We start from the raw sequence: 27,782 nt of genomic DNA, 5'->3' as shown, positions 1-27,782 counted from the left end.
ATTGGTGGCTGACTAAATACTTTTTTTCCCCACTGTACCCCAAGAGACTTGCAGCTGTAATTACTGCAAAAGGTGGCTCTACAAAGTAGTGACTTTGGGGGGGGGTGAATAGTTATGCACGCTCAAGTTTTCAGTTTTTTTCGCCTTACCACTCAAACGCGCTCAAAGTGTAGGGTGTGACAATTGTATAGATGTGAGGTATAAGTGTAATAATTAAGAGATAGAGAAAAGGGCTGGACGCAATCTGAGTTCCACTGCCAGGGGTGACAGGAGCTCTGCCTGTCCTTGAGAGAAGGGAGAGGAGGAGAAGGGGAGGGGGGGAGGAGGAGATATAATATTTTGCTGTGTTGTTGATAGGCCCTGCATGGGATGCTTATTCATTTCATTCATTTACGTCATTTAGCAGACGCTCTTATCCAGAGCAACTAGGGTTAAGTGCCTTGCTCAAGGGCACATCGACAGATTTTTCACCTAGTTGGCTCGGGGATTAGAACCAGCGACCTTTCGGTTACTGGCACAACGCTCTCAACCACTAAGCTACCTGCCGCCCCAATCCCTTATCTAATTATCCTGAACACCACAGACATACAGACAGGGCCAGGTAAAGATGCATGTCCCAGACAGGATGTCACAAGGCTGTGCTCCAGCATAGGAAATTGGCCACTGTTACCAAGTGTTGATTTTTCAGTGTAACATTTATTGTGTTGATTCAGGAGTTAAATTAACTCTGTAAGTGTTAAATTAACTAATTAGTGTAAAATAACCCCAGTGTTGGTGTTAATAACCAGTGTTGAGTATGAGTGAGATTATGTCAGTTTTACTCTGTGGAGAGTAAAACATTCCCATCAAAACCACGCCCATCATTATCATATTTCCCAGCATGCTCTACTGCAGGTAGACATTTTTAGAATTGTTTTTAATATCTGTGTTTTTGCATGTTCATTGACTGATTGATTAATACTGTTACACAAAGATAAATAACATATATTTTTCTAAACTAATCCAATCAGTTAGTTAGATTTATTGCACCTGTTACTGTAATGGTTGTTCCAGTTTAAATGGTTTAGGTAGTCTCCTCACAATGTTTCTAACCCGATCATTCTGAATGCTGATTACAGGTGAAGAAAATTCCAACTGTTGGATGTCCTAACTCTAGCTTGGTTCCAATAGGAATTACACATCACTTTACAAGACATGATGATGATAATTTATCTGAATGATACAACTTCATTATTGATTAAGTCTCCCAGTCCCTGCACAAGATAGTAATTAGAAGAAGTGGCAGAAAGAGTCTAAAAGTCTGGTTTACAGGCTGTATACTGTATAGCACTGCCTCAAAGGGAAGAAGAACAGATACACACTCATTTCTCTTTTGAACTACTATGCACTACTGCCCTTCACAGCCTCAAGTGCACACTAATTATATTTCTGACACTACTTCATACACAACCGCATCCCCTAAAATATCTATCCAAGAGGTTACCACACTAACGGTCGCCTGGGATGCAACAGACAACCACAGGTTAGCAGCTATAACCTTGGTGGTCTTGATGTGTTGGTTATTAAGGACAACACCTCCCTCTCTACAGATCTCTGTAGGAAACTCTCCCTGTAAGTCCCTTCAGCCGCATCAGAAGAATATGCAGCTCTGATGCTTCTTACCAGAGACAGACCACAGACCTCACACAAAAGTTGAATGAAAGAGGGTACAAAGACGATTGGGTAAAACATGCCAATGATCGTGTTGAAGGGCTAACACAGTAGGAAAGCCTTCAACCAAAAGTACAAGAAAAAGCAGAACGTGTCCCATCATGCTTCACCCAATACTCACCATTGGGGAAGGCATTTAAGGACATTTCCAGGAAGCACTGGTACATTATTGATACTGACCCACAATTGAAACCTATCTTTAAATATCCCCCATGTATGGTCTTTAAAAGACCCCCAAACGTGAGAGACATTGTGGTCAACTCTGTTATCCACCTGAGAAATAGGAAACTTTCTTGGAAGGTAATTACAAATGTGGCCAATGTGCTCAATGCAGTTTCACCTATAAATGTGACTCATTTACCCACCCCCGCACAGGACAAAGATTTAAGATCAAAGGCCTGATTACCTGCATGTCCACCAATGTTGTTTACATGTTGAAATGTCGCTGTGGTCTGTCTTATTTAGGGAAAACCCATAGAAGCCTTAAGACCCGGATCAGTGAGCACTGCAGCAATATACGGACAGGTGAGACAAAACAGGTGAGACCTGGTTGCTGTTCATTTGGAATAGAAATGGTCAAGATGTCACGCCGGGGAGGGGACATTGAGAGGAAACTTCTTCAAAGTGAATCTTTCTGGCTCCACATGCTCAATACACTGTCTCCTCTTGCCCTTAACGAGGAGTATGACTTAAAACCATTTTTATAGCTCAGAAATGTCCAAACTATAGTTTTTTATCCTAATTGAATATTGTGTATATTTATATATTACTGTAAATATTGATCACATTCCTTGTGTATGGTCATATACAGTGCATTCGGAAAGTATTCAGACCCCTTGACTTTTTCCACATTTTGTTACGTTACAGCCTTATTCTAAAATTGATACAAAAAATAATCATAATTCTCATTAATCTATACCCCATAATGACAAAGCAAAAACTGGTTTTTAGAATTTTTTGCAAATGTATTAAAAATAAAAAACAGAAATATCACATTTACATAAGTATTCAGACGCTTTACTCAGTATTTTGTTGAAGCACCTTTGGCAGCGATTTCAGCCTCGAGTCTTCTTGGGTATGACGCTACAAGCTTGGCACACCTGTATTAGGGGAGTTTCTCCCATTCTTCTCTGCAGATCCTCTTAAGCTCTGTCAGGTTGAGCTGTCATGTGCCTTTTACTGAGGAGTGGCTTCCGTCTGGCCACTCTACCATAAAGGCCTGATTGGTGGAGTGCTGCAGAGATGGTTGTCCTTCTGGAAGGTTCTCCCATCTTCACAGAGGAACTCTGGACCACTGTCAGAGTGACCATTGGGTTCTTCGTCACCTCTCTGACCAAGGCTCTTCTCCCCCGATTGCTCAGTTTGGCCAGGCGGCCAGCTCTAGCAAGAGTCTTGGTGGTTCCAAACTTCTTCCATTTAAGAAAGATGGAGGCCACTGTGTTCTTGAGGACCTTGCTGCAGACATTTTTTGGTACCCTCTCCCAGATCTGTGCCTGTCTCAGAGCTCTACGGACAGTTCCTTTAACCTCATGGCTTGGTTTTTGCTCTGACATGCACTGTCAACTGTGGGACCTTATATAGACGTGTGTGCCTTTCCAAATCATGTCCAATCAATTGAATTTACCACAGGTGGACTCCAATCAAGTTGTAGAAACATCTCAAGGATGATCAATGGAAACAGGATGCACCTGAGCTCAATTTCGAGTCTTATAGCAAAGGGTCTCAATACTCATGGAAATAAGATATTTCTGTTTTATATTTTTAATACATTTGCAAAAATTTCTAAAAACCTGTTTTTGCTTTGTCATTATGGGGTACTGTTTGTAGATTGAGGAAAAAAAATACATTTAAGCAATTTTAGAATAAGGCTCTAACGTAACAAAATGTGGAAAAAGTCAAGGGGTCTGAATACTTTTTGAATACACTGTATTTTTATACATTGAATGTTGATATTGTGAACCTAATGTTATATATTTTTACCTCCTAGGAAGTGATGTCACTGAGTACTGCCCCTATATATAGGACCTTCCACCCCACTTGGGATATGGATGCCTGATGAAGACCTAAGGGTCGAAACATTGTTATAAATAAATATCACCTGGGAGCATGAGCAGCAATGTGCAGCGTTTTCCATTCTGTTTTTCTGTCTGGGTGAAAAACATGTCTTTATTTATTACTCTGGTAGGCCTGGCATGCTGAGGGACTACTGGTGTTTCCATGATTCTGTCAGCAGGTACACACACAAGCACGCTCGCGCAAATGCAGGAGCGCACATACCACACACACAAACACGCGTGGATGCACATAATTACGTGCACACACACACACACACACACACACACACACACACACACACACACACACACACACACACACACACACACACACACACACACACACACACACACACACACACACACACACACACACACACACACACACACACACACACACACACACACACACACACACACACACACACACACACACACACACAGCTTATCATAGTACAGAGTTAAGTGTTTTATTAGGGAAACTAGCGGAGCAGGACAGAGATAGAGGGATTACCCAATGACAGGACAGGGACACCAGCCATGTGTGTCCTTTCTGTGTGTGTGTAGGGGGGGTCATGCTGTGAGTGATATCATTGATGGATGGAAAGTTGAGCTGCTGTGAGAGTGACGAATCGCATATTCAAATGTACCCTGCTATGTGTGTGTGTGAGTGGGAGAGAGAGAGAGAGTGTTGCCAGAGAAATAAACACAGTGTATGGCCTACCGGGAAACGTCTCCTAAATGTAACTCTGATGTTGATGTGCTGTTTATATCAGTGACTCCTGATCGTATTGCGCCGACCTGGATTACACCTAGATCTATGGAGATGTTCCTGTGATTCAACACATTCACATACCTGTCATCTCCCTCTGAGTCCAGGCTGGGCAAACTGTTGGCAAAAGAAATGGAGGAGAAAAAACACAGAGGTCATTTCAATGTCAGAAGGTAGAATATTATTAATGATGATATTTCTCTAATTATGAACTCTTGTAGTTACAGAAGTACTAAATGCCCATTTTATAAAACTATTTAATCTTTGACCCAACCTCTGTTGCCCCTAGTCTCCCTTTCACTGTGACAGCTGTTTGAGTATTCCTGGCTCAGTTCGAATTTCCCATGGCCAGTAGAAAGCTGTTTGGGTAGCCATCCTATGCTCAGTTTGAACTTCCCCAGGCCAGTAGACACTGCTGTTGTATTTTTAGCCTTGACCAGTTGACATGTCCCTGGGTCAGTGTTTCTGATGAAGTGAGTTCACAGCCAGAGAAGGGAGAGCTGCAGATCCAGTATCAGATTACCCAGACTTAATTCCTAACCTTAACCATTAGGAGGATAGGAAATCATCTGACTCTAAGGGCATCTTCTACACTCTGTGTTTTCACACCACCAGGGATTTAAAATGGCCGCCTCTCGAGGGGACACCGCCCAGTTGACTACTTTGACCACTTTCAAATGGTGGAAGCATGGTGGAAGCCCTCAATGGCACTGCCCTTTCTCTACGAAACACACATACACACTTGCACACACTCATAGCCCCCCTTTCTCAATGTGAGGTAGTGCATTGAGTAGGTGTTAAGACTAGAATGAGCTATGAGGATCAAGGTATTTGTGGCTGCAGGACAAAAAACACAGATGGCAAGGCAACTATCACGTTAGGCCAACTGACACGGTACTGCAAGTTACTATCACATGTTAGGCCAACTGACACGGTACTGCAAGTTACTATCACATGTTATGCCAAATTGACACAGTACTGCAACTTACTCCAGAAGTTGCATCTACACATTACTGTATGCCAGTCAATGTTAAACTAGCTTCCACTAAAGAAAACTGTAGAAGTAAGATTTTGAAAAAAAGTCACATCAAAAATCTCAACAGCTGACAGAAGATAGACCCAGTCACTGGTAATCCTTCTACCCTCCCTCCCCCCCAAAACAAACAAACAAACAAACAAACAAAAAAAATATATATATATATACACTGCTCAAAAAAATTAAGGGAACACTAAAATAACACATCCTAGATCTGAATGAATGAAATAATCTTATTAAATACTTTTTTCTTTACATAGTTGAATGTGCTGACAACAAAATCACACAAAAATTATCAATGGAAATCAAATTTATCAACCCATGGAGGTCTGGATTTGGAGTCACCCTCAAAATTAAAGTGGAAAACCACACTACAGGCTGATCCAACTTTGATGTAATGTCCTTAAAACAAGTCAAAATGAGGCTCAGTAGTGTGTGTGGCCTCCACGTGCCTGTATGACCTCCCTACAACGCCTGGGCATGCTCCTGATGAGGTGGCGGATGGTCTCCTGAGGGATCTCCTCCCAGACCTGGACTAAAGCATCCGCCAACTCCTGGACAGTCTGTGGTGCAACGTGGCGTTGGTGGATGGAGCGAGACATGATGTCCCAGATGTGCTCAATTGGATTCAGGTCTGGGGAACGGGCGGGCCAGTCCATAGCATCAATGCCTTCCTCTTGCAGGAACTGCTGACACACTCCAGCCACATGAGGTCTAGCATTGTCTTGCATTAGGAGGAACCCAGGGCCAACCGCACCAGCATATGGTCTCACAAGGGGTCTGAGGATCTCATCTCGGTACCTAATGGCAGTCAGGCTACCTCTGGCGAGCACATGGAGGGCTGTGCGGCCCCCAAAGAAATGCCACCCCACACCATGACTGACCCACCGCCAAACCGGTCATGCTGGAGGATGTTGCAGGCAGCAGAACGTTCTCCACGGCGTCTCCAGACTCTGTCACGTCTGTCACATGTGCTCAGTGTGAACCTGCTTTCATCTGTGAAGAGCACAGGGCGCCAGTGGCGAATTTGCCAATCTTGGTGTTCTCTGGCAAATGCCAAACGTCCTGCACGGTGTTGGGCTGTAAGCACAACCCCCACCTGTGGACGTCGGGCCCTCATACCACCCTCATGGAGTCTGTTTCTGACCGTTTGAGCAGACACATGCACATTTGTGGCCTGCTGGAGGTCATTTTGCAGGGCTCTGGCAGTGCTCCTCCTGCTCCTCCTTGCACAAAGGCGATGGTAGCAGTCCTGCTGCTGGGTTGTTGCCCTCCTACGGCCTCCTCCATGTCTCCTGATGTACTGGCCTGTCTCCTGGTAGCGCCTCCATGCTCTGGACACTACGCTGACAGACACAGCAAACCTTCTTGCCACAGCTTGCATTGATGTGCCATCCTGGATGAGCTGCACTCCCTGAGCCACTTGTGTGGGTTGTAGACTCTGTCTCATGCTACCACTAGAGTGAAAGCACCGCCAGCATTCAAAAGTGACCAAAACATCAGCCAGGAAGCATAGGAACTGAGAAGTGGTCTGTGGTCACCATATGCAAAACTAGTCCTTTATTGGGGGTGTCTTACTAATTGCCTATAATTTCCACCTGTTGTCTATTACATTTGCACAACAGCATGTGAAATGTATTGTCAATCAGTGTTGCTTCCTAAGTGGACAGTTTGATTTCACAGAAGTGTGATTGACTTGGAGTTACATTGTGTTGTTTAAGTGTTCCCTTTATTTTTTTGAGAAGTGTATATATTGTAAAGTGGTTGTCCCACTGGCTATCATAAGGTGAATGCACCAATTTGTAAGTCGCTCTGGATAAGAGCGTCTGCTAAATGACGAAAATGTAAATGTAAATGTATGGTGAGGCAAATGATGTCCCAGCTGTCAGAGTGAAAGCTAATTACCCATGTACTGTAGGAGGCTATAATAATCCTCTTATATTGTACTTCCTTAAAAAACAGGATCAACAAACAATTAGAGCTGATTTTACTAATACTGCAGACTTGACACGTAATCTAAGATCAGACATATCTGATGAAAAACTGGACATACACTAAACAATTGTCAATATCAGACAATTTAACAATTTTAGTTGACTATTCTATTCTATAAATTGTATATTCTATTACTTTCTATTCTCGGAACTCAGACGTAATATTGCATGCTGTTACGAGAGATTACTAGAGACTCAACTCAGATCTATATCCCTCTAAATCATCGCAACCTCTCTGAGAATGTGCTGTGTCCTACTTAGGACACCAGGGGACCCCTCCACGGGAGTACACAGGGATTACTACACGCGGCGAGGGTGAGGGCGAGGTAAGATATGTGGCATGGCATCTATGTAAAGAGGGTGATGACAGTAGGCAAAAGTGCTGAGGTCAAACTGAACACACTCCTGACAGAATCCTTGTAAGAGACTAGTCTATGGATTATCATAAACATCACTTGTTAGTGCCAGTTAAGGGAAGCAACTGTCTAAACAATTAATAAGATCACAACGACAGATACTTAGCTACTGGTTTGATTTAATGTGGGTAATGGAGGTTTGAGAAAGGTTCTGCATATGCTGTGCTACTGTAAATGACAGTGACTTTGATGATGACAACAACAATTATGCTACTGATGAAGATGAAGATTACACATATTAAGATGAGGATGATGAGGAAGATGACAAAAACACCAACAACGATGATGATGATGATGATGATGATGAACATCTGACCCAACAGTTCAAAGTCAAACTATCCACAGGATGTCAGGACATTAGCCAACCCCTGATCCCCGGCCACCACAGTAACGTTCCACTCTAAACATCCCATTAAACAGTGGTGGAAAAAGTACCCAATTGTCATACTTGAGTAAAAGTAAAGATACCTTAATAGAAAATGTAAAAAGTAAAATTCACCCAGTAAAATACTACTTCAGTAAAAGTCTAAAAGTATTTGGTTTTAAATATACTTAAGTATGGAAAGTAAAAGTAAAAGTATAAATTAGTATAAAAAAAGTTTTAAAAAAGTAAGTATAAAAAAGTATAACTATTCTAGCTAACTAACTGGCTGAATAAGTTGACGACGGACTCACTCAAGCTGTCGGGACTAACCCACAATGTTAGACATGGACACGAATTATCTGCTTGGCGTGTTGACACACTGGTGGTTTGTTGTGGCCGAGTATTGGTGCTAAACCGTGTTGTTGGAGTCCGGCATGCTAGCTGGCTGTGGCGTCTTATGACTAGGTGCCCTGGACGATTTTCACGGAAGAATACTGTACCAAGTTAGCTAGCTGAATAAACAAAGTTAGTCTATTACTAGAAAACATTGAACCACTGTAGTTTACAACAATTATAGTTTCTGAGGTGGAAGTTGGGAGAGTTATATTTGGGTGTTGTGGTGAGGGAGGCCCCGCTCTCTCCTTTCCCAGATGTTTAGTTCATTTCATTCCAATCTCCTTTGCATTATTGTAGCCATTTTCTGTAGCCTGTCAACTATGCCTCTGTCTATCCCTGTTCTCTCCTCTCTGCACAAGCTATACAAACGCCTCACACCGCGTGGCTGCTGCCTCTCTAACCTGGTGGTCCCTGCACGCACCACCCACGTGGAGTTCCAGGTCTCAGGCAGCCTCTGGAACTGCCGTTCTGCTGCCAACAAGGCAGAGTTCATCTCAGCCTATGCTACCCTCCAGTCCCTCGACTTCTTGGCGCTGACGGAAACATGGATTACCACTGAAAACACTGCTACTCCTACTGCTCTCTCCTCGTCTGACCATGTGTTCTCGCATACTCCGAGAGCATCTGGTCAGCGGGGTGGTGGCACAGGAATCCTCATCTCTCCCAAGTGGACATTCTCTACTTTTCCCCTGACCCATCTGTCTATCTCCTCATTTGAATTCCATGCTGTCACAGTCACTAGCCCATTTAAGCTTAACATCCTTGTCATTTATCGCCCTCCAGGTTCCCTTGGAGAGTTCATCAATGAGCTTGATGCCTTGATAAGTTCCTTTCCTGAGGATGGCTCACCCCTCACAGTTCTGGGGGACTTCAACCTCCCTACATCTACCTTTGACTCATTTCTCTCTGCCTCCTTCTTTCCACTCCTCTCCTCTTTTGACCTCACCCTCTCACCGTCCCCCCCTACTCACAAGGCAGGCAATACACTTGACCTCATCTTTACTAGATGCTGTTCTTCTACTAATCTCACTGCAACTCCCCTCCAAGCTCGCATCTGCTACAAGACCATGGTGCTTGCCTACTGAGCTGTGAGGGGAACGGCACCTCCGTAACTTCAGGCTCTGATCAGTCCCTACACCCAAACGAGGGCATTGTGTTCATCCACCTCTGGCCTGCTGGCTCCCCTACCTCTGCGGAAGCACAGTTCCCGCTCAGCCCAGTCAAAACTGTTCGCTGCTCTGGCACCCCAATGGTGGAACAAGCTCCCTCACGACGCCAGGACAGCGGAGTCACTCACCACCTTCCGGAGACATTTGAAACCCCACCTCTTTAAGGAATACCTGGGATAGGATAAAGTAATCCTTCTACCCCCCCTTACCCCACCCCACCCCCCAAAAAAAAAAAATATATATATATAAATAAAAAATAAAAACATTGTAAAGTGGTTATCCCACTGGCTATAAGGTGAATGCACCAATTTGTAAGTCGCTCTGGATAAGAGCATCTGCTAAATGACGTAAATGTAAATGTAATAAATAATTTCAAATTCCTTATATTAAGCAAACCAGACCGCACCATTTTCTTGTTTTTTTAAAGTACTGATAGCCAGGGGCACACTGCAACACAAGGAATCTGATCTTCATGAAGAGACAGCGTAGTCTGACCATGCATGGGCAGGTGTCCAGGTGGGCAGTCACAAAGCCAAGACCTTGTTGTCCAGGTGGGCAGTCACAAAGCCAAGACATTGGTGTCCAGGTGGGCAGTCACAAAGCCAAGACCTTGGTGTCCAGGTGGGCAGTCACAAAGCCAAGACCTTGTTGTCCAGGTGGGCAGTCACAAAGCCAAGACATTGGTGTCCAGGTGGGCAGTCACAAAGCCAATACCTTGGTGTCCAGGTGGGCAGTCACAAAGCCAAGACCTTGGTGTCCAGGTGGGCAGTCACAAAGCCAAGACCTTGGTGTCCAGGTGGGCAGTCACAAAGCCAAGACCTTGGTGGCCAGGTCGCCAGTCACAAAGCCAATACCTTGGTGTCCAGGTGGGAAGTCACAAAGCCAAGACCTTGGTGTCCAGGTGGGCAGTCACAAAGCCAAGACCTTGGTGTCCAGGTGGGCAGTCACAAAGCCAAGACCTTGGTGTCCAGGTGGGCAGTCACAAAGCCAAGACCTTGGTGGCCAGGTCGCCAGTCACAAAGCCAAGACCTTGGCCTGAGTACAAACTCAATGCAGTTACAATACTTACACATTAATACCAGGGCTCTTAATGTCTTTTAATTTCACCTCTCCCTTGTGGTATCTGTCTCTGGCCCCATCTCTTAATCTCTGTCTAACTCCATCTTTCTTTACTACTCTCTACCACCTGTATCTTTATCTCTCTTTCATCTCCCTTCTCTCTTTCATCTCCCCTCTCTCTTTCATCTCCCTTCTCGCTTTCATCTCCCTTATTTCTTTCTTCATGTGCAGACCAGTTGGCAAGTGTCTTCACAGTCATTTTCAATCTCCTCTTGTCCCAGTCTGTAATCCCAACATGTTTCAAGCTGACCACCTTTATCCCTGTTCCCAAGAGCGCCAAGGTAACCTGCCTAAATGACTATCGCCCTGTAGCACTCACATCTGTAATTATGAAGTGCTTTGAAAGGCTGGTCAGGGGCCCCTCAGGGGTGTGTGCTTAGTCCCCTCCTGTACTCCCTGTTCACCCACGAGTGGTGGCCACGCACGACTCCAACACCATCATCAAGTTTGCTGACGACACAACGGTGGTAGGCCTGATCGCCGACGGCGATGAGTCAGCCTGCAAGGAGGAGGTCACACATCAATAAGGAATTAACATGGTCCACACACACCCACACACACACAGGGCTCGGCAGTGCCTCTTCCCCCTCAGGAGGCTGAAAAGATTTGGCATGGGCCCTCGGATCCTCAAATAATTCTACAGCTGCACCATCGAGAACATCTTGACTGGCTGCATCACCGCTTGGTATGTCAGAGGGTGGTGCGGACAGCCCAGTACATCACTGGGACCAAGTTCCCTGCCATCCAGGACCTCTATATCAGGTGGTGTCAGAGGAAGGCCCAAAAAATTCCTAAAGACACCAGCCACCCAAGCCATAGACTGTTCACTCTGCTACCGTCCGGCAAACGGTACAGGAGCATCGGCTCTTGGACAGACAGGCTCCAAGACATCTTCTACCCTCAAGCCACAAGACTGGTAAATAGCCAGACTGTTAAATAGTCAATTAATAGTACCTGAACTATCTAAACTGACTCCATCTTGCACTGACCCTATGCACATTCACTAGACTATATATACTCAACATATACACATTCACTCACACACGCTACATTGACACTCCCACACAAAACCCACACACATTCACTACATATGCACACACATAACACACACACGCAACGCACTTCCGCGTTGTCTCCGTACTGCTGTGCCGTTTGTCGCTACTTGGATACCTGACAAACTTTTGGGCTTTTTACTCTTAATAACAATTTAATCAAACTCTGTATTGAAGTTTACCAACGTCTTAGTTTTGTCCTCACATTACTTTTTTAATTTTACTTTTTCACCCCAGACGCTTTATCTGGACATGGATCTGCAGGACCTCCTTCGGCCAAAAAAAGCGAAGTAACATTATGCCTTTTCATTGCAGTCGCTGTACTCATAATATACAGGAGAACTATCGCCTAATGGTGGGGATAGCTGAGTTGCAAGCTCGGCTTCAGACATAATCGTTAGGCAAGGGCAATTTAAATGTAGGAAAGGATGATACAGCGTCTGTGCCACCAGTAAATACAGGTAGTAGTGTTAATCCCCCTGCAAAGTCCCCGCAGCCGGACAATTTTCTGGAAAGAAATGCTGTCGGCATGCTCAACCAGTGTCGCTCATTCAGCCGATAGAAACATTCAACCGGTTTTCCCCACTAAGTAAGAGCCTTCTCAGGTCTCTCCTCCACCTGTTACGGGGTCTGAGCCGCCGAAGCCTTCCACCATTAGCTCGGACAAATTGAAAACCGTAGTCATTGGCGACTCCAATATCCGCAATATTAGACTTTTAAAAAATCATCCAGCGATCATACATTGTTTACCAGGGGGCAGGGCTAATGATGTAAAGGCTAATCTGAAAATGGTGCTGGCTGAGGCTAAAACTGGCGAGTGTAGATGGTATAAGGATAGATATTGTTATCCACGTAGGCACCAACGATGTTAGGATGAAACAGTCAGAGTTCACCAAGCGCAACATAACTTCAGCGTGTAACTTAGATAGAAAGATGTGTTGGCATAGAGTAATTGTCTCTGGCCCCCGCCCAGTTAGGGGAGTGATGAGCTCTACAGCAGGCTCGCACAACTCAATCGCTTGTTGAAAACTGTTTTTTGCCCCTCCCAAATTATATCATTTTTAGATAACTGGCCCTCTTTCTGGGACTCCCCCACAAACAGTACCAAGCCTGGCCTGCTGAGGAGTGACAGACTCCATCCTAGCTGGAGGGGTGCTCTCATCTTATCTATCAACATAGACAGGGCTCTAACTCCTCTAGCTCCACAATGAGATAGGGTGCTGGTATGAATCCCCGAGCCATCTAGGTGAAAAATCTGTTAATGTGCCCTTGAACAAAGCACTTAACCCTAGTTGCTCTGGATAAGAGAGTCTGTTAAATGATGTAAATGTAGTGGAGTGTGTAGTCGGCTCAGTTTTCCCCATTGTGTCTGTGCCTCAATCTAGGTGGGGCAAAACTAAACATGGCGGTGTTCACCTAAGCAATCTCACTGGAATAAAGACCTCCTCCATTCCTGTCATTATTGAAAGAGATTGTGATAATACCTCACATCTCAAAATAGGACTACTAAACGTTAGATCCCTCACTTCCAAGACAGCCATAGTCAATGAACTAATCACAGATCATAAACTTGGTGTGATTGGCCTGACTGAAACAAGCCTCAAGCCTGATGAATTGACTGTGTTAAATGAAGCCTCTCCTCCTGGTTACAATAGTGACCATATCCATCCCACAAAGGCTAACATTTACGACAGCAAATTTAAATGTAAGAAAAACAAATGACTACAGAAGCATATTTTGCGCTTTTTATAGCTACTGTTTACAGGCCTCCTGGGCCGTATACAGTGTTCCTCACTGAGTTTCCTGAATTCCTATCAGACCTCGTAGTCATGGCAGATAATATTCAAATTTTTGGACACATGGAGAAGTCCATAGATCCACTCCAAAAGGCTTTCGGAGCCATCATCGACTCAATGGGTTTTGTTCAACATGTCTCAGGATCTACGCATTGCCATAATCATACCCTGGACCTAGTTTTGTCCCATGGAATAAATATTGTGGATCTAAATGTTTTTCCTCATCATCCTGGACTATCATACCACCATTTTATTATGTTTGCAATCGCAACAAATAATCTGCTCAGACCCCAACAAAGGATTATCAAAAGCCGCGCTATAACTTCTCGGACAACCCAAAGATTCCTAAACTCCCTCCACCTACCCAAGGATGTCGGATCACAAAAATCTGTTGTCACCTAACTGAGGATCTAAACGTAACCTTGCGTAATACCCTAGATGCACCTTTAAAAACAAAAACATGTCACAAGAAACTATCTCCCTGGTATAAAGAAAATACCCGAGCACTGAAGCAAGCTTCCAGATAATTGGATCGCAAATGGCGCTCAACCAAATTGGAACTCTTCTGACTAGCTACCGTGCAATATCGTAAACCCCTCACTGCTGCTCGATCAGGCTACTTTTCCAACTTGATTGAGGAGAATAAGAACAATCAAAAATGTATTTTGATACTGTCACAAAGTTAACTGAAAAGCAGCATTCCCCAAGTGAGGATGGCCTTCACTTCAGCAGTGATGAATTCATGAACTTCTTTGACAAAAAGATAATGATCATTAGAAAGCAAATTACGGACTCCTCTTCAAATATGTTGTCTGGACCTCTGGCCGTCTCTATGGGCATGCCACAGGGTTCAATTCTCGGGCCGACTCTATTCTCTGTGTATATCAATGATGTCGCTCTTGCTGCTGGTGACGCTCGGATCCACCTCTATGCGGACGACACCATTTTGTATACATCTGGCCCTTCATTGGACACTGTGTTAACAAACCTCCAAACGAGCTTCAATGCCATACAACACTCCTTCCATAGCCTCCAACTGCTCTTAAACACTAGTAAACCTAAATGCATGCTCTTCAACGCTGCTTGCACCCGCCCACCCGACTAGAATCACTACTCTCGGCGGGTCTGACCTAGAGTATGTGGACAACTACAAATACCTAGGTGTCTGGTTAGACTGTAAACTCTCCTTCCAGACTCACATTAAGCATCTCCAATCAAAAGTTAGATATAGAATCAGCTTCCTATTTCGCAACAAAGCCTCCTTCACTCATGCTGCCAAACATGCCCTCGTAAAACTGACTATCATACCGATCCTTGACTTCGGCGATGTCATTTACAAAATAGCCTCCAACACCCTACTCAGCAAATTGGATGGTCTATCACAGTGCCATCCGTTTTGGCACCAAAGCCCCATATACTACCCACCATTGTGACCTGTACGCTCTTGTTGGCTGGCCCTCACTACATATTCGTCGCCAAACCCACTGGCTCCAGGTCATCTATAAATCACTGCTAGGCAAACCCCCATCTTATCTTAGCTCACTGGTCACCATAGCAACACCCACCCGTAGTCTGCGCTCCAGCAGGTATATCTCACTGGTCATCCCCAAAGCCAACACCTCCTTTGGCCGCCATTCCTTCCAGTTCTCTGCTGCCAATGACTGGAACGAACTGCAAAAATCTCTGAAGCTGGAGACTCTTATCTCCATCACTAACTTTAAGCATCAGTTGTCAGAGCAGCTTACCGATCACTGCAACTGTACACAGCCTTTCTGAAATTAGCCCACCCAACTACCTCATCCCCATATTGTTATTTATTTTGCTAATTTGCACCCCAGTATCTCTATTTGCACATTATCTTATGCACATCTATCATTCCAGTATTATACGAAATTGTAACTATTTTGCACTATGGCCTATTTATTACCTTACCTCCATAACTTACTACATTCGCACACACTGTATATATATTTTCTGTTGTATTTTTGACTTTATGTTTTGTTTACCCCATATGTAACTCTGTGTTGTTGTTTTTATCGCACTGCTTTGCTTTATCTTGGCCAGGTCGCAGTTGTAAATGAGAACTTGTTCTCAACTGGCTTACCTGGTTAAATAAAGGTGAAATAAATAAAAAATATGTGTATTTCTCAAAAATTCAGTTGTTCTGAGTCTGCACAGAACTGCCAGGACCTAGGATCAATGGAGACACTCAAGTTTTTTAAATCCTGTATCTCTCGACACATTTATGAAAATAGTCAAGGCCTCTAAACCTTCCAACTGCCTACTGGACCCTACTCCAACTAAACTACTGAAAGAGCTACTTCCTGTGCTTGGCCCTCCTTTCTTAAACATAATAAACGTCTCCCTATCCTCTGGATGTGTAAAAAAAACTCACTAAAAGTGGCAGTAATTAAGCCTCTCCTGAAAAAGCCAAACGTTGACCCGGAATATTCTAAAAACTAAATCGGCATATATTGAATCTCCCATTCCTCTCCAAAAAAATTGAAAAAGCTGTTGCGCAGCAACTCACTGCTTTCTTGAAGACAAATAATGTATGCGAAATGCTGAGACTGCACTCATGAAGGTGGTAAATTACCTTTAATGGCATCAGACCGTTGGCTCTGCATCTGTCCTCGTGCTCCTAGACCTTAGCGTCGCTTTTGACACCATTGATCACATTCTTTTGGAGAGATTGGAAACCCTAATTGGTCTACATGGACAAGTTCTTGCCTGGTTTAGATCTTATCTGTCGGAAAGATATCAGTTTGTCTCTGTGGATGGTTTGTCCTCTGACAAATCAATGGTAAGTTTCAGTGTTCCTCAAGGTTCTGTTTTAGGGCCACTATTGTTTTCACTATATATTCTACCTCTTGGTGATGTCATTTGGAAACACAATTTCAACTTTCACTGCTATGCAGACAACAGCTGTACATTTCGATGAAACATGGTGAAGCCCCAAAATTGCCTACCCTGGAAGCCTGTGTTTCAGACATAAGGAAGTGGATGGTGGCAAATGTTTTACTTTTAAACTCGGACAAAACAGAGATGCTAGTTCTAGGTCCCAAGAAACAAAGAGATCTGCTGTTTGATCTGACAATTAATCTTGATGGTTGCACAGTCGTCTCAAATAAAGCTGTGGAGGAAATCAGCGTTACTGTGGACCCTGATCTCTTTTGATGAACATATCAAAAATATTTAAAAGGGCAGCTTTTTTCCATCTTCGTAACATTGCAAAAAGCAGAACATTTTTGTCCAAAAATTATGCAGAAAAGCTAATCCATGCTTTGTCACTTCTAGATTAGACTACTGCCATGCTCTACTCTCCGGCTACCCAGATTAAGCACTAAATAAACTTAGTGCTAAATATGGCTGCTAGAATCTTGACTAGAACCCTCCAAAAATATAATATTACTCCAGTGCTAGCCTCTGGCTTCATGTTAAGGCTAGGGCTGATTTCAAGGTTTTACTGCTAACCTTGCACCTACCTATCTCTCCGATTTGGTCCTGCCGTACATACCTACACGTACGGTACAGTCACAAGACGCAGACCTCCTTATTGTTCCTAGAATTTCTAAGCAAACAGCTGGAGGCAGGGCTTTCTCCTATAGAACTCAATTTTTATGGAATGGTCTGCCTATCCATGTGAGAGATGCAGACTCGGTCTCAACCTTTAAGTCTTTACTGAATACTCATCTCTTCAGCAGGTCCTATGATTGAGTGTAGTCTGGCCCAGGGGTGTGAAGGTGAACGGCAAGGCACTGGAGTGACGAACCACCCTTGCTGTCTCTGCCTGGCCGGCTCCCCTCTCTCCACTGGAATTCTCTGCCTCTGACCCTATTATGGGGGCTGAGTCACTGGCTTTCAAGTGCTCTCCCATGCTGTCCCTAGGAGGGGTGCGTCACGTCGTGCCAGGCTTTTTTCCGCTATACTCGACTTGAGTGGGTTGAGTCACTGACGTGATCTTCCTGTCCGCTTTTGCACCCCCTCTGGCTTGTGAGGTGGGGGAGATCTTCGTGGGCTATACTCAGAATTGTCTCAGGGTAGTAAGTTGGTGGTCTGTTGATATCCCTCTAGTGGTGTGGGGGCTGTGCTTTGGCAAAGTGGGTGAGGTGATATCCTGCCTGGTTGGCCCTGTCCGGGGGTATCATCGGACGTGGCCACAGTGTCCCCCAATCCGCCTGTCTCAGTCTCCAGTATCTATGTTGCAATAGTCTATGTGCCGGGAGGCTAGGGTCAGTCTGTCCAATCTGGTGTAATTCTCCTGTCTTATCTGGTGTCTTGAGTGATAGTAAGTATTATCTCTCTCGCTCTCTCTCCAGTGTATGTCTTTTGCTAGAGGAACAATAGTGACATTTTTATTCACTAAGATTAAGTAAAGTTTCTACTCAATAAGGCTTGTGGGACCACAGACAGGGCAGTGGGGATAGATGACTGAGCCAGCATCACTCCATAAACTCCTGATTCATACATATCCCTCCCCCTAGGCTGAGCAACACAGATCTGAAGAGATCGGTTTCTCTTCAACCTCTCAGCATTTTACATGATGAGGAAAATCTGCAACATTAGCTCTCTTTAAGTGGCCCAGTAAATCAGCTAAATCCTATTAGTTCTAATGCAGTTTGATGACTTGGAGGAGGAACCAGTAGCAGAATCAGGCAGCAGTATATTGATGTTAATGAAATAGCCCTGAGAGCAGCAGTTTATATCCCCCATTCCCAACATCTAAAACAAACACTCTCTCTTCCCCAGTCAGACTCATTAACCTTTTACTGCAGTGGGCTAAATCAGGATCACACAGAGTGTTTCTTGGGGGTCTTAAGCAAATCTACTCTGAAGTATACACCTCACACAGAAAAAATAAGACACTTGAACCATGTCAGCTAAAGAGTTGAAATGTATTCCATTTTGAGTTTGCATCCCAATATTACACTTTATACAACGGGTGGGTCTAAAACCGCATTCCAGCTGGTGTCTATTCCACAAGTTACCACCGGCTAAAGCTATGACGTTGAAATGCCTATTTACTCTGTTCCATCTTACTGCGCAATCCACTGTCTCATCAGCCCAGCCAGGCAATTTATAAACTCTCCACTATAAAAAGCATCTAGAAATTATCTCCCATTTCTTTTAGGCTAGCATTTGATTTTCAACAGCGGAGATTTGTTTAAACCTTGTGTCTGTCTCTCCAACATTGTTTCAATATTGAAATTCGATCTCCAGCTGTCCCATAGTAATGAACGTGTCGGGAGACGGGATGAGACAGACAGGCAGGCAGCTTTTTTCAGCCAATGGAAATCATGAATAAGCTGGCATCATTTTTATGGATATATACAAAGAAATGTCAATAGAAAACGAACAGCCGGCTTGGGTAGCAACCTTAGATTTGTGTCGGAACTATATCTTCTGGAAGGATGAAATAGTATGAATAAATTCACAAAAATAATTTTTCATGAAAATATGTCAATCATTATTTTAATATGTTGGTAACCCATTGAATATGTTGGTAAACACTTAATTATATACATCACAGAAGACTGAAATATAACAAAACCCTTTGACATAGAAACACCGGATTTTCAGCGTTAAAAAAAAGAAACGATTATTAACCCTTTAGACCCCAATAGAGTTCTAGAATGCTGCTGTAGATCACTGAGAATTTTCTAGATAAAGCTCATTTTCTCACACATTTCAAACAAACAGACATACAGTAGCTAAAAAACAAAGAACAAATGACAATTACAAGTTAACTTAGTTTTAAAGAGCACAACATCTTCTTTAATATGACACCACATTCATGTCAATAGGAATAACCCTAATTTTGTCTTCCATTGTGTAAAGACACTCACTATCAAAAAACGATTAACACAACAATAAACCCTAGAGTATTTCAATTGTAGTAACTTTAAATTACTCACTTAAAATGTACCAAGTATAATATATTATGCTTATAAATATTATTTACATATAAATAAACAAATTATCCAAAATGTGACCAGAGGAAAATATTCAGAAAGTATTTCAAAACCCACACAAAGTAGGCTATTTGATTGACAACAATTCTTCCTTCTGTAACAATGTAAAAATGCAAACAACTATTCAGAGACTATTTCAGAATCTAGGTAACCTCTCTCAATAAGATTTAGTACAGACCAGGCCTGACACAAAATGTAGAAATAGTAGCCTACCTTGTGTAATATTCGTATGTGTCAGGATACTGAATTGTAATTGGATGCATTCTACCGTCATATCATACTGTGCTATGATTGGTTAAGGCCACCCAGGTGGTGAGGTCATTCTAAAGATGATCATGGCCGGAGACACATGAACATGCCAGTTATAGCTAGTTAATAAAGAGCTACGTTTATAAATATCCTGTCGTCTTGCATTTGATTATTTTGTACAAAGCATACAAAACAAGACATGCTGTCAGAGTAAAAGGACTAAAAGATGGATTTTGCTGGAGTTCCTTCACCTCGAATGGATTGGGGGTCTACAAATCTACCCGATGCATGGCTTAAGTTCAAACAGCATGTGGAGCTAATATTCACGGGTACTCTGAAGGAGAGAGGAGAAGAGGAAAAGTGCAGCTACCTGCTCCTCTGGATCGGTGAAAAAGGGAGAGACATTTACAACACATGGACACTTACCGAAGCTGAATCAAAGGTACTGAAAATGCTACGATCGTTTTGAAGCATATGTTGTGCCAAAGACCAATACAATTTTCGCTAGGTACAAATTCCATGAGAAAGTACAAGACGCTAGCGAATCGTTTGAACAGTTTGTCACTGAGCTGCGTCTGCTTGTGAAAGACTGTGATTATGCAAACAAGGATGAGATGGTCAGGGACCGTATTGTATTTGGAATACACTCACCGCGAGTGAGAGAGAAACTTTTGAATGTTGGATCTTAGCTAACGCTGGACAAAGCTATCGACATAGCCAGATCTCACGAGCTAGCACAGGTTCAGATGAAAACCATTTCGGGCAGCAGCACGAGCGCATCACGTGAACAAGCAGTGCACGCAGTCAGGCAGACATCAAAGCACACCTCAGGTGCCCAGAGAGCATGTTTCAGAACGGAGACAGACAGAACTCCAAAACAGAGAGACAAAGACTCCAAACGCCCTAAAACATGTGGATATTTTGGATACAAAGTGCATGGCGAACAGGGGAATTGCCCAGCTAAAGGCAAACAGTGTACTAAATGTGGAAAATGGAATCACTTTGCAAAAGTGTGCAGAGCTTACCGTGGAAAAACAGTACAAACAGTGAGTGAAGATTAAATGTCAATCAAAGAGTCAAATGCTGATGAACTGTTTATTGATTCAGTGACACAGAAAAGTCAGATATCAAAGACAGAGCAAGCCTTTGCTGACATTGAAATAGAAAGACAAGGCACAGAGCTAAAATTCAAACTAGACACTGGTGCACAAGTAAACATTATTCCTCTGAATAAGTACAGAAGCTTGACATCTGAGTGCGAGCTACAGCCCACCACGCGCAGACTGACTGGTTATGGTGGTGAACAGCTCCCAGTAAAAGGCACATGCACTTTAAAATGCAAATACAAGGAAAGGGACATGATGTTGGACTTTTATGTTGTTGACACTCGAGCACCTGCAGTGCTAGGTCTTAAAGCATGTTTAGACATGGACCTTATCAAGCTAGTTTTATCAGTGACAGCACCAGTAGAGATGGAGAATGTCATGGAGGAGTTTGCTGATGTTTTTACAGGAATAGGACTATTCCCAGGAGAATGTACCATTCACCTTGACCCAGACGCAACCCCTGTGGTCTACCCACCGAGAAAGATTCCACTTGCTCTCCGCGCCCGTCTGAAGAAAGAGTTGGAGAGCATGGAGCAATCTGATATCGTCACCAAGGTTACAGAACCGACGGATTGGGTCAACGCGTTAGTCGTGGTGGAGAAACCACGCACAGGCAAGTTCAGAGTATGTCTCGACCCAAGAGACTTGAACAAGGCTATCAAACACCCCCATTACCCCTTACCGACGCTAGATGGCATCACACACAAGCTAGCGGGCGCACGCTACTTCAATGTCATGGACGCCAGATCAGGCTACTGGGCTATCAAGCTCACAGAAGAGTAATCTAAGCTCACAACGTTCAACACACCGTTTGGACGCTACAGGTTCCGTCACCTGCCTTTTGGGATTATCTCAGCCCAAGACGAGTTTCAGCGAAAGATCGACGAGGTGTATGAAGGCCTCGACGGAGTCCTGGCAATTGTGGACGACATCCTTGTCTATGGTCGAACCAAAGAGGAACACGACAGAAACCTCAGCGTGATGCTGCAAAGGTCCCGCAAGAGAGGAGTCCGGCTCAACCCCGAGAAGAGCACAGTCGGCGCTACAGAGGTCAGCTACTTCGGACATTTTCTCACAGGGAATGGAATCAAGCCAGATCCGCAGAAGATCTCAGCCATAAAGGAAATGGAGCCACCAAATAACCGTGCAGAGCTGGAAACAGTGCTTGGCATGGTCAACTACTTAGCCAAGTTTTCACCCAGCCTCTACAATGCTAATGCACCCCTGCGTCAGCTGCTAAAGCAGTCCAGTGAGTTCCTCTGGGACAAGCAACACGACATCGCTTTCCAGAAAGTGAAAGACTTGATCATGAGAGAACCAGGACCAATCCTTGCCTACTACGACCCCAACAAAGAGCTCAGACTCCAGGTGGACGCGTCGAAGTATGGACTAGGGGCAGTGCTACTGCAAGAAGGAAAACCCATCGGCTACGCTTCCAAATCTCTCACAGACTGTGAAATCAACTACGCTCAAATCGAAAAGGAGCTGTACGCCATTCTGTTCGGATGTAAGCGATTCCATCAGTATGTCTATGGACGACAAGTAATTGTGGAATCAGACCACAAGCCCCTCGAGTCAATCATGAGGAAACCGTTAGCCGCAGCCCCGCCAATGCTACAGAGAATGATCCTTCAACTACAAAAATACGACTTCACAATCACTCACTGTCCAGGCAAAGACATCCCTGTCGCAGACACACTCTCCAGGAAGTTTCTTACCTACAAGGACAGCAGCCTCAGTGAAAGCATGGACATGCAGGTGCACACTGTGTACAGCAACTTACCAGTTAGTGACACAAAACTGAAGGAGATCCGAGCAGAAACAGAAAAAGACACACAACTCACACAGCTGAGGAAAGTCATACAGTCAGGATGGCCTGAGGAGAGGAGAAAATGCCCTCAGAGCGTCTCAGAGTTCTGGAACCATCGTGACGAACTATCCCAGATCAACAGAATCATTTTCAAAGGAGAGAAAATCATCATTCCTACCAGTCTCAGAGAAGAGATTTTGACAAAGATCCATGCTGGACACATAGGCATGGAAAAGTGCAAACAGAGAGCACGGGACATTTTGTTTTGGCAAACAAATAGAGGACATGGTTGGTAAATGCCCCACCTGTCTTGAACGACACCCCTCAAACACCAAAGAGCCAATGTTACCTCATCGTATCCCAGACCGACCCTGGCAGGTCGTGGCAACCGATCTGTTCACCTGGAACAACGAGGACTACATTATAACAGTGGACTACTACAGCAGATACTTCGAACTCGACAAGCTTCACAGCACCACATCTGCAGCTGTGATACACAAGCTGAAAGCAGCCTTTGCCAGGCATGGCATTGTAGAGTTTTTAATATCTGACAATGGGCCCTGTTACAAATCAAATGAGTTTGAATCCTTCACAAAAGCATGGGAGTTCACACACGTCACCACAAGCCCACATTACCCTCAAAGTAATGGCCTTGCTGAAAAATCTGTGCAGATTGCTAAATCACTCATTGACAAAGCAAAAGCAGACGAGAGAGACCCCTACCTCAGTCTCCTTGAATACCGCAACACTCCAGTTGTCACCAGCCCAGCTGTTGATGAGCCGCAGACTTCGCTCAATCCTTTCCAGCACCAACCAGCAGCTGCAACCTGAGGTCGTAAGCTACAAGGAAATGCATGCAAAACGTGCACAGAGACAACAACAGCAAAAGCGATACTACGACAGGTCAGCCAGACCACTGCCACCACTGAACGACGGAGAGTCAGTTAGAATCCAGGAGCATGGCTACTGGAAGCCAGCAGTCGTCATCCAACCAGCTGACACTGAACGTTCATATCACGTTCGCACCGCAGAAGGAGCGGTGTACCACCGCAATCGTCGTCACCTACTGAACACAAAAGAACGACACACTGGCGAGATGAACTGTTCCCCTGAAAGAGAACAAATTAATTGCATCGCTAGAAACAGGACAGAACAAGCAACTTGTTAGCTGGCTATGTAAACAAATATCCAACTCATCATTTGAGCTCCACAGCATGGGCATCTACTACCCTAATACGACAGCTAAGCTGTCAAATAAATGTAATTGGAAAACGAGGCAATGTATAGCCAATTAATATTTTCACCTAGCAAACATGACAAAACATAACATAAGCCCAACAGATAAACACAAATTACTCCAGCCTTCATTTTGGCGACTAGTTAGCTGGTTGTCTGTATGTCTAGCTCGTGAAAGTGACAGCTGAGGTTGACGCTTCGTGAGTGCATCCTATATTTACCGCTACACAACTTTTCTTGCCTGACAGACTAACTAGTTACCTAGCTAGCTATAGCAAGCAGCTTGGGCCGTTTCCATATGAATTACATAGGTAAAAACAAGACAAAACAACCAACTAATTAGCTCGCTAACTGTATACAGCTAAACACTGCAACTATTTCCATGAGAGAGAGAGCAATCATTCGAGCTCCACTGCTAATGTGCTCGCCTGTACCAACCAAATTATGATGACATGACAGGACTTGCTAATCTGTGAGCTATTCCCCAAATTTCACAGCATCAAACATTGACAACACCAAACATATATCTGTTGTTTATTTATTTCACTCACTTAGACATCATTGCTTTTCAAAGTGCAAGGACGTGTGCGAATCCGTATCATGAACTAACATAGACAAAGCCTCTTTCACAGTGAAAAGTCGTGTCTGCTTTGGCGCCGTAATTTTGAGTATTTGAAGTTTCTGGTTGATGACAACAGCCACGCAGATAGGACAACAGGTTATTAGCCATATAATGTTGCGATATTGACACAGATATTATTGTTAGAAAAACAAGGCTGTTTCGCAACTGCTATAGTAATTTAAAGAAAGGCTGTTGATGCCTGGTATAATTTTGAAATTATAAAACATATTAATAACATTCCACCCATGAGGCCACTAGAGGGCGCTTTGGTCACCTGACTGCAGGAAAGGGTACCAGAGAGTTAGTGCTAAATACCATCTATGTGCTTCGAGGCCAGCAACACTGAACTATGCATGAGAGCACCAGCTGTTCCGGACGACTGTGTGATCACGCTCTCCATAGCTGATGTGAGTAAGACCTTTAAACAGGTTAACATTCACAAAGCTGCAGGGCCAGATGGATCACCAGGACGCGTACATGTTCAACCTCTCCCTGACCCATAGCACTCACATCTGTAGCCATGAAATGCTTTGAAAGGCTGGTCATGGCTCACATCAACACCATCATCCCACACACCCTGGACCCACTCCAATTCGCATACCGCCCCAATAGATCCACAGATGACGTAATCGCTATTGCACACCACACTGCCCTTTCCCACCTGAACAAAAGGAACACCCACGTGAGAATGCTGTTCATTGACTATAGCTCAGCGTTTAACACCATACTGCCCTCCAAGCTCATGACTAAGCTAAGTACCCTGGGATTAAACACTTCCCTCTGCAACTGGATCCTGGACTTCCTGACGGGCCGCCCCCAGGTGGTGAGGGTAGGCAACAACACGCTGGCCCTCAACATGAGGGCCCCTCAGGGGTGCGTGCTTAGTCCCCTCTTGTACTCCCTGTTCACCCATGACTGTGTGGCCACGCACGACTCCAACACCATCATTACGTTTGCAGACGACACGACGGTGGTAGGCCTGAACACCGACGACGATGAGACAGCCTACAGGAAGGAGGTCAGAGACCTGGCAGTGTGGTGCCAGGCCAACAACCTCTCCCTCAACGTCAGCAAGACAAAGAAGGGCCAAGCATGCCCCCAGGAGCAGGTTGAGAGCTTCATGTTCCTCAGTGTCCACATCACTAAGGAACTATCATGGTCCACACACATCAACACAGTCGTGAAGTGGGCATGACAATGCCTCTTCTCCCTCAGGAGGCTGAAAATATTTGGCATGGGCCCTCAGATCCTCAGAAAGTTCTACAGCTTCTACAGCTGCTTCACTGCTTGGCATCCGACCGCAAGGCGCTACAGAGGATAGTGCGTACGACCCAGTACATCACTGGGGCCGAGCTCAGTGCCATCCAGGACCTCTATACCAGGCAGTGTCAGAGAAAGGCCCTAAAAATTGTCAAAGACTCCAGACACCCAAGTCATAGCCTTTTCTCTCTGCTACCGCATGGCAAGCAGTACCGATGCATCAAGCTTTCCAGGTAGCCTAAAGCTACCTGGAAAGCTGCATCAACCCTTTTTGCACTAACTCTTTTGACTTATCACATAAGCTGCTGTTACTGTTTATTAGATGGTGCGATTATTCGCAAATGGAAGAAACACAAAAGACCTGTCAGTCTCCCTCGGCCTGGGGCTCCATGCAAGATCTCACCTCGTGGAGTTGCAATGATCATGAGAACGGTGAGGAATCAGCCCAGAACTACACAGGAGGATCTTGTCAATGATCTCAAGGCAGCTGGGACCATAGTCACCAAGAAAACAATTGGTAACACACTACGCCGTGAAAGACTGAAATCCTGCAGCCCCCGCAAGGTCCCCCTGCTCAAGAAAGCACATATACATGCCCGTCTGAAGTTTGCCAATGAACATCTGAATGATTCAGAGGAGAACTGGGTGAAAGTGTTGTGGTCAGATGAGACCAAAATTGAGCTCTTTGGCATCAACTCAACTCGCTGTGTTTGGAGGAGGAGGAATGCTGCCTATGACCCCAAGAACACCATCCCCACCGTCAAACATGGAGGTGGCAACATTATGCTTTGGGGGTGTTTTTCTACTAAGGGGACAGGACAACTTCACAGCATCAAAGGGACGATGGACGGGGCCATGTACCGTCAAATCTTGGGTGAGAACCTCCTTCCCTCAGCCAGGGCATTGAAAATGGGTCGTGGATGGGTATTCCAGCATGACAATGACCCAAAACACACGGCCAAGGCAACAAAGGAGTGGCTCAAGAAGAAGCACATTAAGGTCCTGGAGTGGCCTAGCCAGTCTCCAGACCTTAATCCCATAGAAAATCTGTGGAGGGAGCTGAAGGTTCGAGTTGCCAAATGTCAGCCTCCAAACCTTAATGTCTTGGAGAAGATCTGCAAAGAGGAGTGGGACAAAATCCCTCCTGAGATGTGTGCAAACCTGGTGGCCAACTACAAGAAAACGTCTGACCTCTGTGATTGTCAACAAGGGTTTTGCCACCAAGTACTAAGTCATGTTTAGCAGAGGGGTCAAATACTTATTTCCCTCATTAAAATGCAAATACATTTATAACATTTTTGACATGCGTTTTTGTGGATTTTTTTGTTGTTATTCTGTCTCTCACTGTTCAAATAAACCTACCATTAAAATTATAGACTGATAATTTCTTTGTCAGTGGGCAAACGTACAAAATCAGCAGGGGATCAAATTATTTTTTCCCTCACTGTATATGTACATATCTACCTCAATTACCTCGTACCCCTGCACATCGACTCGTTACTGGTACCCTGTGGCCCCGTGTAGGCACTCACTAACTGTAAGTCGCTCTGGATAAGAGCGTCTGCTAAATGACTAAAATGTAAATGTATATAGCTAAGTTATAGTTACTCATTGTGTATTTATTCCTTGTGTTATTATTTTTATATTTA

At 44.4% G+C, this 27,782-nt stretch overlaps 1 protein-coding gene across 1 annotated transcript in view; it reads right to left on the bottom strand.

Annotated features, from left to right (window-relative positions):
* Positions 1–27,782, bottom strand: part of abcc8 (ATP-binding cassette, sub-family C (CFTR/MRP), member 8) — a 162,222-nt gene that overhangs the window by 52,302 nt on the left and 82,138 nt on the right. The window contains exon 17 of the mRNA XM_041849747.2: positions 4,621–4,653. Coding sequence (XP_041705681.1) covers positions 4,621–4,653 — 33 coding nt within the window. The remainder of the gene's footprint in view (positions 1–4,620; positions 4,654–27,782) is intronic.

This window comes from Coregonus clupeaformis, chromosome 26 (genome assembly GCF_020615455.1).
Source record: "Coregonus clupeaformis isolate EN_2021a chromosome 26, ASM2061545v1, whole genome shotgun sequence".
NCBI lineage: Eukaryota > Metazoa > Chordata > Actinopteri > Salmoniformes > Salmonidae > Coregonus > Coregonus clupeaformis.
This window is presented reverse-complemented; position numbering and strand designations above follow the sequence as displayed.